A 16,298-nucleotide genomic window follows, 5' to 3' on the forward strand; every position below is an offset into this window, starting at 1 on the left:
TATTGGAATACAATGCAAGTTAACATTGGCTTACTGATTTTTCTGTACATTTATGTCAAACATTTTGTGTATTCTAAATACAGGCCAGCAATTGTTGTACTGCTGATGTCCATGGTGAATGAAAGGCAACCATTTGTTTTGCGGTGTGCTGTTCTTTACTGCTTCCAGTGTTTCTTGTACAAAAACCAAAAAGGACAAGGAGAAATTGTGGCAACACTACTGCCGTCCACCATAGATGGTAAAAATCCTCAACTTTTTTTTTTTAAGTAAATAGTTATTAAATTTCACAATCATCAAAGGCCATAGGTATATTAGCTGTTATTTTACTCTTTCATAAAAATAACATGTTATTCACATGTGTATCAAGTGTATTACAGATACTACATGCATGTAATTGGTCAGAGAAGACTAGTTAATTAACCTCCATGCATGTCTTTGAACTTCCTCAAGCAACTAAGTTGCATAATTTTTAATGTAGTGTAAAACAGGAACCCAAGAACTGTAGATTTGCGGTGTTTGATGTGTAATGAGCAGATTGCTGTGACTCTCTCTGGTTGTACTATACTAACCAGTCTGTAGTCCAACATCTATTTGATTGTGCATCACATTGGAAATCAATTTTGGTTGTCAAAATCAAGTTTCAATAAATGAAAGAAATCCATAAAAAACATGAATTGAAGTTTCAATAAAATTGGTGGGGGTGGGGAGTTTCTATATAGCTTAGAAGTTGTATTTCTCTTACGTTTTGAGCTTGTTTTATCTTTTAATAAACAACTGGTAATGGGGCATTAGCGTCAGACAGAAAGATACCGTATCTTAAGTTGACTATGCTTGTTCACTGCCATAGTTTCTCAGCAGCCCTGGGTGCAAAGCTGGAAACTTGAGCACGCTTAAGCTCTTGCGTGGTAAGGATCCAGGAATGTGGTCTACAAATCTAAATAAATTGAAAGCTACCACCAAAAATGAACATGAATCCCACCCAAAGTGATGTATGGTTTCAGTTCACAAAGGCTTGTGGCGCTGTTAGCTGTTTTGTAATGGGTTTTGTAATCAGTCTGCAGAATGGGTCATATTTCAGGAGCAGGACATTTGAGATCTGAACTGGTTTTCTGGTTGAAGTTTAAAACTGAATGGAGTAGCTAATAATCCTGGAGATGAACTAGCAACCGATGTATGTGCCACTGGAGTACAGCAATCTCAAAATCCCATATTTTGAAACTGGCAAGTTGCAGCTACGATTTTGGTTTTTAAAGTCATCCACTACATAGGTGAGTCACAGGCCCAGCTGGTGGGACATAGAAACTGAGATCTAGATGTAAGTCCAAGCATGATTTCATAAATAATGAATGAATGAATGAAGATGTTCTTGTATAGCGCATGGCTACCCGGAAGCATCCCAGCGCTGCGGAGAGGGCCAAGGAGAAGATGGAGTTTAAGGGAATAGCCAGGTCTTAAGTTGTTTCCTAAATGACAGATGGTTGGCTTCCTTACGGATGGAAAGAGGAAGGGTGTTCCAGAGTTTCGGGGCATTATAGGATAGCAGGCGACCTCCTGATCGGGCCTTTCTAATTCTGGGGACTACCGCTAGATGAAGTTGATCTGATCGGAGGTTTCTTGTGGGTTTGTAAGGTTTGAGAAGGTTTTTGATAGCAGGGGGGCCTTTGTTGTGAAGTATTTTATGTGCAATACAAAGGGTCTTGAAATGGATTCTTTCCTGTATTGGTAGCCAATGGAGTGTGTGCAGGGCGGGCTTGGCTGAGCTACGGCTGTTAGTTTCAGTGAGAAGCCTGGCGGCTGAGTTCTGGACAGTCTGTAGTTTGGCAATCACTGCTTTTGGTGCCCCCAGATAGAGGGCATTGCCATAGTCCAGCCTGGAAAGAACAAGTGCCTGAACCACAAGCCTTCTTGAGTGGGTGGGTAGAAGGGGGAGTACTTTCCGTAGCGTGCGGAGTATACCATAGCAGGTGGCCGCCGTTTTCCTTGCTTGAGTTCTTAGGGTAAGCTCATGATCTAGCCATACGCCCAAACTTTTTATTTCTTGTTTGGGTAGTGGTGCAGGTCCCATGCATAATGGCCAGGATATGCTTGGATTGAGGCCAGCTTGATTACCCAGTAGCATGATCTCTGTTTTATCGCCATTGAGCTTAAGATGGGAGAGGCTCATCCAGCTGTTAATTTCTTTGAGGCATAAACAGAGATTGCTATGGGACTGGTCTTCCTGATTCAGAGCCACGATGAGCTGAGTATCATCTGCGTAGGTGACCAGCTGGATTCCAAACGGGGAGACTATCTGAGCTAATGGGGACATGTATACGTTAAAAAGGGTAGGGCTCAAAGAGGAACCCTGCGGTACTCCGCATTGGAGGGGAACAGGTTGGGACTGAGTGTTCTCGTCAAACACCTGGAAGGATCTGTCTTCCAGAAATGATTCCAGCCAAGATAGAGCTTTGCCCGTCACTCCTACGTTTCTGAGACGGTGAATAAGAATGTGGTGATTCACCGTATCGAAGGCGGCGCTGAGGTCTAAAAGGATGATAGCTGCGGAGCCTCCCGTATCCAAAATCTTTCGGGATTCTTCTACCACCGCAATAAGCGCCGTCTCGGTGCCCTGCCCAGGGCGAAAGCCTGTTTGTGAGGAGTGAAGCATGTTCAGAGTTTCCAGGTGGGCCGAGAGTATTTGATTGACATGTTTTTCTGCGGCCTTGCTAATGCCAGGAAGCAACGAGATGGGTCGATAGTTGCCCAAATCTGAGGGATCAAGGTGGGGTTTTTTTAAAGGTGCCCTAACCATAGCCTTTTTCCAATCCTGTGGGACTGTACCTGTAGCTAAGGAGGCATTGATTAAGTTGGCCATGGGGGGAATGATGGTGGGCGAAGCCTGTTTGAGTATTTTAAAGGGGGCTGGGTCGTTAGGGGAGCCACTTTTTATTGCCTCTATGATGTGGCAGAGGTGTTCCTCCGCGAGCGGGCAAAAGGAATCAAGGTGTCTCTTGTTTTCCAAGGGTTCTAGGTTCGGAGCATGGTTCGTCGTAGTGGGTGGAAGAAGATTAAGGATTTTTTTTTATTTTTGTGGAGAAGAAATCTGCCAGGTCCTCACAGTGGTTACCAGTGGGGTCAATCGTCTGAGGGGGATCTGGGATATGTGTGAGTTTTTTTATGATGCAAAAGATTTCTTTGGAAGAGTTGGAGGAGTCTTGAATTGTTTCCTCAAAGTAGGCCGCCTGTGTTGCTCTGATTTCTGCTTTATAAGAGGCAATCGATGCTCTATAGGCAGCTTTTTTCTCACTTGAGTAGTCTTTCCTCCAGGCTCGTTCTAATCTTTTACATTGTTGTTTTTGATTACGGAGGCTAGTAGTGAACCAGGGACATTTATTAGGACCGCTTTTTTGTAGACTGTTTTTATAGGGAAGTACTGTATTAAGCGAGTTTTCAATCCATGAATGAAACTTTCTGTTTGCAGCTACTGGGTTCGGGTCAGGACTAGGAATGGTCCGTTCCAGTTCATAGGTCCAGTTCTTGATATTGAGTCTGGACCAGTGTCGCGCCCAGGTTCGTGACGACCGCAGGGGAATATGTATGTGGGGAAGGTGCCATTTAAAAGGGATCAGAAAGTGATCTGACCAAGGAAGGGGGATGGGGTCTAATCCCTCTAGCTCTTTGATATTGGAAAAAATGGGGTCAAGGAGGTGGCCCTTCAAGTGTGTAGCATGATGGTTTTTCAGATGGAGCTGATAGGCTGCGAGGTCGTGCATAAGGTCAGATGTTACTTTATTAGAGAGCTCATCCAGGTGTAGGTTGAGGTCTCCAAGCACGGTGAAGTTGGACGAAGTACTGGCAAGATTTAGTGTAGTTTCAAGTAGCGAGCTGCAGAATTTTCCAGGGGTTCCTGGTGGACGATATATAAGGATCCCGGAGAAAGTGACTGAGGGGGTCAATTGTACAGAGAATTGAACATTTTCGCAGTCCAGCAGAGGGCTATCTAGAAGACGGCAGACTAGCCGGTCTTTATAGATAATGGCGATTCCTCCACCTCTGCTGCCTATTCTATCTAGGCGTTGGATCCTGTAACCCGGGGGGATTGCTTGAATCACGTCGGGATCCGAGCTAGGTGAAAGCCAGGTCTCTGTAAGAAATATGATGTCTAAGTCTGACTCGTGTAGTAGTATGGAGATTTCAGTGGCATGCTTTGGCAAGGATCTGCAATTCAGCAGGGCCATGTTCAGTTGTTTACTTGCGGGGGGCAAGGTATTGGGCATAGGGGCAAGGATGTATCCACAGTGCGGACATTTGTTCTTGGGGGCGTCCAGGGACATAGGGTGGACACAGCACCTATTAGAGTAAGCCCTGATAGCAAACAAGTTTTCTCTCGAGTATGTAGCAGGATTTCCGGTGTCTAGCCCAGAGTTCCTGAGCCCTGAGCCCGTTCGGCCGCGGACGGGCGCAGACGGGCTTGCCTTTGGCGCGCCTCAGGCGCGCCGCCGGCGCGCCCGCTGCGCGCATCCGCTGCGCGCTTCGCCCTGCATCAGGTTTTATGGCGTAAGGGGAGGAGCGACTAGAGCGCTGACCCTATACCGGAAGTCGACTCGCTCCACTCAATCGGGACAAGGACCCGTGGTGGACCGGGGAGTAACCGGAAGGGCTACGCGCTTGTGTGCAGAAGATCAGGTAGGAGTTCTTCGTGTGCAAAATACAATTTTTCAGCTGTTAAAAATGTTTTGGTGCTCAGCAAAATAAGTTAATATAATTTTTGAAACCATAACACCAGAGAGATTATTCTAGGTGTTCACTTACTTGGGGCACAGGGCGAAGAGTGAAAATCCTACATGTAAATGTAAATGTACTTATAGAGCGCACTGTCACCAGACGGCCACCTTGCGGTGTTGCCTATGCGGTCCTGGCGCTGATACTCATACCGCTGTGGAACCCCTCCTGGCTTTCCCTGTGATGTGTCCACTCCTGGGCACCCCCAGGGTGAAGCCAGGCATCCTTAGCGCTGTTGGGGCCGGTGTGGAGGCTAAGCAAGCTATTGCCCAGAGTTGCAGCATGGGGCCCGTGATTAGAATAGGCACCGAGGCGAGAATAGACAGGTCCGAGGAAATTGAGCCCGAGCCCCGCCGAGGCAGGAATCGAACCCTGGTCCCTGGCCAGAACTCTGCTTCAGGGTCTGCCGCTCTAACCATTGAGCCACACTCCTCCACATGTTCATGCATGTCTGGAAACAGGCAGCCAGAGGGCTCCCACAACATCAGTAAGGAGATGTTGGGAATAATGCAAGCTTACCACATCAAGCAGACTCAATCCTGGCAGACTTACTTGTAGCCCTGGTCACACAGGTTCCCTTGGGGTGGTTTGAGCTTGCTGACATTAAGCTCTTAAGATTTCTTGTTCCCTTTCAGCACTGACCTTCTTAGCCATATTAAAAGTGCCCACAAGTAGATTCAGTCTTTGAAGCACCTTAGCTTAACATTGCATCAAGGACCCATTATTCCTCCTGAAGACAAGCAGAACAGAAAACCTATCACCCGTGATTCTATCTGCAATCATGTATGCTTTTCTGTTGATTGCCAGATTAGTACACTCCACCCTCATGTCTCTTGCAAATGATGTTTTATCAGTTTCTTAATACATTGGCCGACATGGTCCGTGGAATTTATCTGAACTAATAAGTAATGAATGACTGTGGATCGAAATATTTAAATTCCCTTAAAATTCCTCAACTTATCTATTTTTTAACAATTAGGCATATTTAAACCAGAGGCAGACACAGATCTTTCCCAACTCGTAAGTTGCATGTTCGTCAAAACCCGTAGATTTCCCATGCACAAGTAAGATATTTACACAGTGCGCCCAACTCCATAATGTCTGCGTACTGTGGTGCCAGTTTCCATCATGAGGAAAGTTAGGTATTGATCAAGCCATTGAAACTCTGATTGGTGGAAGATTCTGTCCTAAGTGAAGTTGGCAGGTTGTTCTAGCGTTTTAGAGTTAAGGTGGGTGCAAACGCATATTCTTCCAATAGTGGCACATTCTGATGGATACATCTGCCAGTGGATTCCTCACCTTGTGAATATCCCCTGCGCCAGCATTCCACGGAACTTTTCTTCCCCAGCATTCCACGTCGACGTCCCAATATCATTTCAATGCAGTACACCAGGAACAATACTAGAGAGTCTTGCCCACGGACCATAACTAATCTGGTCACACTACCTGCAGCAATTACAAGGCTGCATACTGTGTAAGAGAGGTAGTCTCAAAATGGATGTAAATGAAAAGCCACTGAAGAAGAGTTGCGCTCAGTAACCAGTGAAACAGTTAATGCTTCACCTTTTCTAAGGACATTTAATGAAAACAAAAATTAATCAAAAGTGATTTTCCTTGCTTATTGGGTACCAAAGAACTGTTCATTAAACCGGTACAAACAGACAAACCCAGGCCATGTACAGCTCACCTGTGGTACAGTATTCCCAAACATATCAACTTTTATTTTATTGTTATTATTTTTAATTACTGGCACTCGCTCCATCAGCAAAACAAAATACATACTTTGTTGTCTGAAGAGCAGCATATATTAGGCAGCGTGCGGTATATCAATGGCTTAGGCAATAATTCTATAGACATAATGTTGTTAATCCTTACTGCAGTTATTATAGGTGATACTGCTTTTGGAGGGGCATTGAAGATTTTAATAAAAAGGCATGTTAGCCCAAATCTTCAATGAAATTCATCTTTCTTATATTATCCCCCGGTAGTTTATGCGCATCTTGTACCATCTTGACTAAAGCTGAGAGTTTATTTTGTTTTTCAACAAACTCTTGTGGTTAATTATAAAGGACAATTCAGGTCTCAAAGTGGCCTATGTATTTAATAAGTGGAAAGTAGTCTGAATGTATCTGCGAGGGTGTAGTGTAATGTTAAAATTGTTCTAAGCTTCTTTTACATGTTTTTGAATGCAACAAAACGGTTCAGTAACCTGTGCTACACAGCCTGTTGGTGCTATTCCATCCACTGGTGGTTAACATTTTACCATGTTTAAAACCTGCTGTTATATATCTAGGAATAATCTGAAGATCTTCAAGAAATTTACAACTTCCTTAAGTTTCAAACCAATAATTCCAAATGGGATTTTCCTTAGACGGTTTCTGAAAGCAAGTTTACTGAAATAAATAATGTCTCTATTTTATTAACCTCAGCAAGTTGTATCAATTAGTCCCATCTGAAAAAGATTACAGGATAAGCCGTCTTGCTTGAAATCACACATCAAAAAATTATCCACAATAGCCTGCAGTTGCTGGATGGGTGCAGCCTTTTGTACAGTTCAGTTCTTTCCTCTAGACTCATGAATAGCCATCTTGCAATGAAACGAGGCTTACAACTTACAGGATATTAAATAAACTTCTGTGAGGCTCTAGAGATCACTTTTGCAAAAGGGGCATCGTGGAACTGTTAAGCAGGTTTCTTGACTGCTGGCCAGATGTCTTGAAAATCATAACATAAGTTTGTAAGTCCTTATTCTGATAGATACATCTAACTGAAAATGTCTCTCCTTTTTTGGAATATTCCATCCGCCAACTTCGACTGGAAACTTTTCGATAGTTCTCCTTATGCCATTAGGTATACTGGGTCCTTTGGCCTAGTCTTTGGGAGGAGTCTCAGTGACTTCCTAACAGGCACCATTGTGCCATTGGCTAAGCTAAACTGGCCGACTCCGGCATCTGCATTGAAAACTGTGGCACTGGTTCTGCCATCCTCCCCTGGAGTAGTGTCACTGGCACCGCAAGCGACTTCACCGATTCCACAACCAGCTCTTTCGGCGCCGCTATCGACACCTCCGCGAACATCAACCTTCACCAATGCCTGATCTAGAACCCACTCACCTGGTTGATTCTTTACCAGTACACCATTCTCGGAGACAAGCACAGAGATTTTCAGAACAGCAGCAGTGATGATCCTCGGGAACAGGAGGGAGATGTTGGTTAACTCTTCTCTTTCGACCCATACTTTGGCGGGTTCAGAGAGGCTAATGGTCTAGACACATCCCCGGAGTGGGAACTACTATCCTCTATCGGTATTCCACCTCCAGAGGTGTCTTCATACCATTCAGTGATTTGCAGGGCAGCAGAGATATTAGATTTACTTCTCCTATCTACTAAGGTAAAACCTAACATATTGACTGAGGTCCTACACGCCATAAACCTATGAACCTTTTATTTTTTTTACAGAGTTTTATATAGCGTGAACTTGACCTGAATCGGGTATCACAGTGCTTTACATAGCACCAGTTGCATTACATGAGTACACATTCATTTTTTTGTTAGGCATGGGGAGATTAAGTGATTTGCCCAGAAACACAGGATGTTTAGCGTCATTGCCGAGACTCGAACCCAGTTCCCCAGATTCGAGGTCGACCGCCCTAGCCGTTTTCCTACCCTTTACTCCATTAAACATATGAACCTCTCCTTCCCTTTACTGAGAACTCCACAGAATCCATCCTAGCAATTTGGGAACTGCCAAAAACAGCCACAGCAGTCTCGAGAACAATAGCAAGACGCTAAAAGCCTGTGCCAGGAGATCCACTCTTTCTGTCTAGTCCTCCTTCTCCAGAAAGTTTGATAATACAAGTCTCTTGCACCTCATAATTAATCCCTGGCTCTATTCCAACCACACCTTTGGACAGAGAATCTAAAAGGGTGAAGCAATTTGTAAAAAAGATCTTCTCTTCTGCCTGTATGGCCATAAAATCAATAAATTCTACCTTTGTCCTAGGACATTACATTCATGCTTTGCTAGTTTGGGCACATGAGGTCATTCCAAAACTGGTAACAGACATACAAGCTCACTTTACAGAACATATTAATGATTGGCAGGTAGCAGCTTCTCAAGTCATTTAATCAGGACTTGAAACAGCTGACTCTGTAGCAAGATCTTTGGGCACTTCAGTTTTAGCCCGCTGTCATGCTTGGCTCAGAAACGTAGGTTTTTCCCCTGATGGCAAAATTCACTCATGGACTTATTCTTTGATGGGTTACACCTATTTGGGATAAAAATGGATTTTGCACTGGAGTGATTCAGAGACAGTAAAGGGACAGCCTGCTCCCTTGGCATACAATCACAGCCTAAAAACTGTAGACAATTTAGAGGAGCTCAAGGCATTAGCAGTGGATTTTCATTTCGAGGACATCAACAATTTTCAGTTGTGCAGCTGTGGTCAAACCCCCTCTATAAAAGCTGCAAAGAATGAGCTAGAGGAGCACAAACAGCTTTGCCACTTCCCTTCGCCTCTCCCTTTTCCGGTTCTTCCTCAGCCAGTGCAGGAAAGAAGCCCAGGTTTTCCCTTAGAAAATAATTTACCAGTGAGAGGACAGGTATCCTACTTGCCCCATTGATGGAGGTCCAAAACATCGGACCTCCAGGTATTACAAATTGTGGAAAAGGGGTATAGCTTGCTCTTCCCTCCAGCCACACCCACTGCCTCAAAAGCATCTACAGCTCCTCCGGAACGAGGTCCAATCCCTTCTCTTAAAAGGTGCCGTGGAGTTGGTTGCTCAGCAGGAATTGAGGTGATGGATGATACTCCTGGTATTTTCTGATCTCAAAAAAAGGTGGCTGTTTCCGCCCAATCCTAGACCTCAGGATGCTGAACTGGTTCCTCAAATAGGAAAATTTGAAAATGCTATCCCTAGCTCAGGTCCTTCTTGCACTGGAAGCGGAAGACTGGGTGGTATCTGTCGACCTGCAGGATGCTTAGTTCCACATTCCTATCCTGCAGTCGGACAGGAAGTATCTTCACTTTACGGTAGGATCCCAACACAGTTTGCAGTCCTTCCGTTTGACCTCACGTCTGCTCCTCGAGTCTTCACTAAGGTGGTGGCTGTTGCAGCGGCCAAACTCGGAAGGTCCCTTTACCTGGACAATTGGCTCATCAAAGCCAGATATCGGGGATTGTCTAACAACTCGGCTGTAGACCAGGGCTTTTCCATTAACAGGCCCAAATCTCACCTGGTGCCCTCTCAGTGCATCCTGTTATATAGAGACACTACTGTGAATTCAGTCTTTTATCCTTCTCAGTGGATTCACGACATTCAGTCTAGGATTCTGATGTTTCAGGATGGAGAGGTCATACCAGTCTTGAAGGTCCTATGCCTGGTCTGTCTGCAAGCCTCCAGCAAACTGCTGGTCACTCATGCACGCTGGCACATGAGGGCCCTCCAGTGGTACCCCTGTAGGCAGTAGGTCCAAAACAACTGAGATCTACCAGGATATCTATCACGATTTCCAGAAACACTGCAGTGGATCTGCAGTGCTGGGGGATGGAGAGCAACCTTTCTCAAGGATGGCAGTTTACGCCGCTACCTCCGGTGGCAACAATTTTCACAGATGCCTCCACTCTGGGGTGGGGAGCCCTGCTTGCAGAACTGGAGAATCGGAGGCCGCTGATCTCCAGAAGAACAGAGTTTACACATCAGTCAATTGGAATTGCAGGCATTACGTCTAGCTCTCAAGGTCTTACTCCCTTTCCTTCGCAGTCAGTCTGTCCAGATCTTGACAGACAACACAACCTCGATGTGGTACATCAACAAGCAAAGGGGTGTAGGGTTGTTTCTTCTCTAAAGAAAAGCTCTACAACACTGGTCTTGGGCTCAACTTATGCGCAGACCGTCTCAGGCGTCTTTACTTTGCAGATCTTTAGTGATCACATTTTAGAAGTAGTAGAAAACATATTCCAGCGATGGGGGATTACTCAGAGCTGTTTGCCACTCAGGAGAATGCACTCTGCCCCACATATTCTAAACCCTCCAGTTTACAAAACAGGTTGCAATGGGCCACGCATTTTGATTGAGCTGGAGCTTGCGACTTTTCTATGTGTTTTTTCCCCCAAACCATTGTTTCCTCGGGCGTTGAGAAAGGTTCATCTTGAGCAGACCAAAGTAATAATAAAAGCCACAGACTGACCACAAAGGATGTGTTATGCAGATCTTTCATATCTTCCTGTTACCTCTGCTCAGTTTCCCTCACAGGGCAGACCTTCTCTCACCGATGCTGGGGCAAGTTCTGCACCCCACCTCCAAAGTCTCCACTTACATGCTTGCAGATTGAATGGGGCAGTTTGAGTTCCTTTTCACTCCTGCTGAAGTGTTGGATGTTATGTTATCTTCCAGAAGACACTCCACCAAATCCATTTATGCTAGCAGATGTGCTAAATTTGGTACATGGCATAAGGACAATTTCTTAGATCCTCTTAAAACTCATCTATGTGATATGCTTCCTTTTGCTTGGTCTTTACCCCGGCACGGTTGCGCAGATGCTGCAGTTAAAGGTCATTTAACTGCCCTTTCAGCTTTCATATTTTTCCACTAAACCTCCTATTGTCTTGTGATTCATTAAGGGACTTACAAACAAATTTCCTTTCTCATCCTTTATTATACCTCAATTTTATCATAATTTAGTTCTTACTTATCTCATGTGTTCACTGTTTGAACACCTTCAGAGTAGTCCTTTACAGCTACTTACTTTTAAACCAATTTTAGTGGTAGCCATCATGTCTGCAAGGCTGGTTAGTGAACTTCAAGCCTTCAGCATAAAACCTCCATTCACCTCCTTCTTCCGTGACAAGTTTGAGTTGGGAACCAGGGCTGTCTTCTTGCCAAAAGCGGTCGCTCTCTTTCACTTATGTCAATCCATCACACTTTTCACATTTTGCCCTCCTCCGCGTCCTACTGAAGAGGAGGAAAGACTTCACTGACTCAGACCCAAAAGAGCTGTAACCTTCTACTTAGATATAGAACGTAAATTCAGACTGGATGATCAGCTCTTTGTAGGGTAAATTGGAAAGATAAAAGACAAGGCAGAGCACAAACGGACTCTCTCCAGATGAATCCTAGTATACATCAATATCTGCTATGCTGTGGCTCAAAAAGAAGCTCCAAAAGATATTCATGCTCATTCCATGGTAGCAAAATCTTCTGCTTCTGCAATGTCGAGAGTACCTGAGGCAGATATCTGTAGCGAATTGGTCTTCCCTTTACACTTTTGCAAAAACATTATTGTTTGTATTCTGAAATGTGGAGATGGATTTTTTCGTATGAACAGGCATTCACACACCTTCGGTTGTGGGACTGCTGGAGGATTCTATTGAAAAGGTAAATACTCTGCAGGTAGATGTATTCATCCGAAGAACGATTTACTTCCCTTCAGTGATGCTTTATCTGGTGTAGGCAGTATCTACCTGCAGATTCCTCACTGACCCACCCATCTTCCCTAGTGCATGTCTGAAAATACCAAACAGTCCTGTTCATCCATTTTAATGTATTGTTACTGCAATGAAAACTGCACTTAGTTTTTGATGTTTTATCTGTTCACCTCAAAGGCACTTTCAAAAAGTGGATGAAAACTTACATCATTACATTGACAGGAGTGCTTTATGGCTCCAGTGAACGTTGCACAGTGCAGAGTACAGAATCGTGGTGGAGTTGGTTCCTCCTAGCGGCATGGGAGAGCTATGGAAAAATATCCTGTCCAAGCTTGCGTATGGAATATTCTAAAAAGAAAAAGAAATGGTGAGGAATTTGCAGGTAGATACTGTATCCACCAGAAAAGGTGTTACCGAAAGTAAGTAACTTATTCTTTGTTGATGAATTAGGAATGCCTAATGAGTCCTTTAGAAGAATGAGTGCTTCTCTGAGTAAAATAGAGCCTTAATGTTCCAACTCCATAAATTAGAAGTGTAAAATTTTAGTTTTAAATTGTGTCTAAATAATTTTGAGCTGGGGCAGTGAGCAACCTTTGAAAAAAAAGCTGTAGATATCTCTCCTTATTGACCTTACAATGTTCTTGGATTTTTTAGCGTGAATCTTTTCTTCTTTTTTTTAAATGTTTTTTTTATAAGCTTTTTGAGCGTTGACAAGCTGGTCAGGGCTAACCCCCATGACTTTGAACATAAGCCCCCACAATGCCACAGTACATGAGCACCATCTTCAAATTCTGTTTTCCATTGTTTGGTTTGGAACCGAGGTTCTAACCTCCAGGTTGTGGATCATCAAAGAAGAAATGGACAGCACCGATGCCCAGAGCAAAGCACAGAGAGAGATTGAATATTGATGATGAAACAACTGACTTGAATGCCAAAACAAAATGGAGGAGAGGCAGGATTTTTGTTGGGCTTTTACCAGGTCAGTTCAGAGAATGCACAGCTGGTGAGATAGTATGTTATTCATAATCCTCATCTAACTGGGGAAGGTAATGGAAAATATCAATCAATCTTAATAAGCTTTATTCGAAATTACAAAGTGAATCACAAAAGCTAAAAAAAAATACATCCATGACAAAGTTTAAAAACCAAAATACAAGCTACAAAAATACATCCATGACAAAGTTTAACGAGCATTGGCATAGCCAATAGGTCTCGCTTTTTGGACCGTATAAGTATTTAGTTATGCAGCAGAATATCCTTGGTGCAACAACACCAACTGTTGCATGGCTAAACACTTATAAGGTCCCAAATGCAAGACCTATTGGCTATGCCAATGCTTGTTTTTTTAAACGGTCGTGACATACAAACACCAGCAGTGTCCATACAATACTGGCCAGGAAGCAACACTATGCCGTATTAACTTCTATGTTGTCTATATTAAGTAGCTTCCATATACAATGTGGGAACACCACCACCTTGTGGACAGTTATAGTAACAAAGAGCAAAAAGGAAGCTATCGACTTCAGGAATGTGAAAGAAAGCTCTCGTATCTTGAAAGTTGATGACCCATGACGAGAGAGGAAAGCCATATGGCGCCTCTGCTCGTAAGCGCGTGCCTGGGCACATGCACGCAAACTCTAGGCCACAGTGTAGCACTTTGAACAGCCCCTTACTAAAAGTCGAGCAGCAGCACACGCACTGCTCTAGGCTTGACCTAAAAAAGAAAATACAAGTTTAAAAAGTACAAAAAGTTATTCTATATAAAAACATGTATATAAAAGCAGTTGTCAACTGCGTGATCACTCCATTTCTATTTACAGCTGCTTCCTGGAATTAATAATGGCCAGCAGAAATTGTGACATTACTACACAAGTGTATACGTTCGGTAGCATTTGCAGATAAATATAAGCTGGGCGACATTGTGTAAAACCCAGCTGTAATAACAACGGTTTGATGAATTTCTTTCTCAGCCCTGAATTTTTTTTCCAGAAAAGCACAGTATGCATGGTGTTCTCTGGTGAGGTATCCTCACACGGGCAATTCCCCAGGTCAGGTGACCAGTTGTTAATAGTAGGAAAACGAATTAAACAGTGGAAGATATCCAACCGAAAACGGGTCAACACGAACCTGTGGCGCAGATTATACACATTGGCTAAATATGGTTGTATATAGTAACTAGTCAGAATCATTTGATTCCTCAACACAGAGGGTTTCCAAATTTCAGAAGATAATCTTGATTCCTCCAATAATTAAATGCATTTAAATTTCAAGACTTTTCTTTGGACACCGACCAGGCTCTCGGGAAGATTGAAGTATTCGGGATGGCAAAGAACATGGGTTTGGTTCAGTCAGAAAGTGAAGGAGCAATAAAGATGCCTTTAAATCTTGTTTTTATCTTGTCACATTGGCTCGGTTTTCAAAGATAGAAGCCAGTTTACAATTACTTTTCCTTCTCTTACTGCAGAGTTCCAGGATTTTGTACAGGGATCTGTCTAACCTGCTGTAGGAAGTGTGAAATAAAGGTTGTAGGGTATCAGATTTTTCCTAACACATATTTAAATAGCTAATAAGTCAACTGTACAAACAAATCATAATATATTTCAGTAGTTATGGAAGCCCGTTTTTGTACGTCTGTATGCTGAAAAATATATTTTAATAGGATGAGAAACAAATCAGAACACTTTATTTGGAGACATGCAAATGATACATATGTTTTCTGAGACCCAATTATCACAGATTATTGTTAATACACACTATAATTTGATCCGTAAAGCTGCAAGGTAGTGGGAAGGTTTTTGGCCATTTCTTTGAAATGTACTGACTTTTGGCAATGCCATTAGTAAACTGAGAGGTAGGTCAGGGGTTCATGTGTACCCTATATGTGGGCTACATTCTTATTACACATGGAGCAAACGTTTAGTCTATTTAATCAAACCAAGGTTTCGTTTTGTACAGCAGAAATGCTGAACTCGCATATTTGAAGCTGCACTCGTGAAAATGAAGAAAAAGGCAACATTGTAAAATAAAATATTTGCCAATGATCACACATTACAGTTAGGTCGAGTAGATTACTGAAGTTACTCGACCTGCAGGCCTAGTAACATTTTTATGATTTTTTGAGGGCTGCTACTGCATTGACGGGACCAAGCCCTTTCACAAAGCTGACCAGTTGTTCATAGCCTTTGCTAAACCTTAACAGGGACATCTCGAAAGTGGGAATCCGCCAGCTGGATAGTCCATGTGCATCTAGACCTGCTATCATAAAGCTAAAATCTCCAAAGCGGTCATCGCCAGATGGATAGTCATGTGTATCCAGACTTGCTATCAAAAAGCTAAAAGAGCCCTCCCTTTTATCCCCAGCGTGCGTGCACTCTACTTGCAAAAATGCAGCTACCATGGTTATTTGGGAAATATTCCACTGGCTTGCATATACTAAGCAGCTAGTTTGTCCACCCGATATGCCTTTATTATACATTATTGTGTAGCTATATTAGCCAGACAACAGGCAATGGTTGGCCTTTTCCTTTGGGGTTCATTCTGTTTTCTATTCAGAACATTTAGTTTTTGTGATGCACAAGAGTGGGTTCCTCATCTTGGTGACCTCCACTATGATAGGTGTGCATCATTTTCTCCCGTTTGTCTGTCTCTATAGTATTATGTATTGAAATAATGTTCTCAGCAGCATTCATCTTTTAATCTTTACTGAACGTTCTCTTGGACTTGCACTCAACTACATGTGCTTTCTTATTTTCTTACATAATCGTCCCTCGAAAGATGAGAGGACCTTTTAGAACCTTATTGTCACCAGTGCTTTCTGGTAGATTCTATACTGCAGTCTTTATGACCCCCAAACAGATTATAATGAAGAATATTAATAAACTAAGCATCAGTAGGGTTTTCTTTGCCACATCCCCTTTGGTTCTGAAATTTTGGAAACATTCCCATAGGTTTAAAGTAGAGGGTTTATGGCATTGTAGAAGTTACTGCTTATTACTCATCTGCGGTCAGTATTATGTAGTCTAGTTCTTTTGCTTTATTTCTCCTGCTCAATCACCTGCCATCCACACACTCTGATCTTTGTTTTTATATAGTCGGTTTGAAACAAGAGAAA

General features: G+C 43.1%; 1 protein-coding gene across 4 annotated transcripts in view; it reads left to right on the forward strand.

Moving 5' to 3' along the window:
• USO1 (USO1 vesicle transport factor) overlaps positions 1 to 16,298 on the forward strand; it is a 448,004-nt gene that overhangs the window by 215,653 nt on the left and 216,053 nt on the right. For all 4 annotated transcript variants that reach the window (XM_085635281.1, XM_085635255.1, XM_085635264.1 and 1 more), the window contains exon 12: positions 84 to 238. In XM_085635281.1, coding sequence (XP_085491407.1) covers positions 84 to 238 — 155 coding nt within the window. The remainder of the gene's footprint in view (positions 1 to 83; positions 239 to 16,298) is intronic.

This window comes from Triturus cristatus, chromosome 2_1, assembly GCF_964204655.1.
Source record: "Triturus cristatus chromosome 2_1, aTriCri1.1, whole genome shotgun sequence".
Lineage (NCBI taxonomy): Eukaryota > Metazoa > Chordata > Amphibia > Caudata > Salamandridae > Triturus > Triturus cristatus.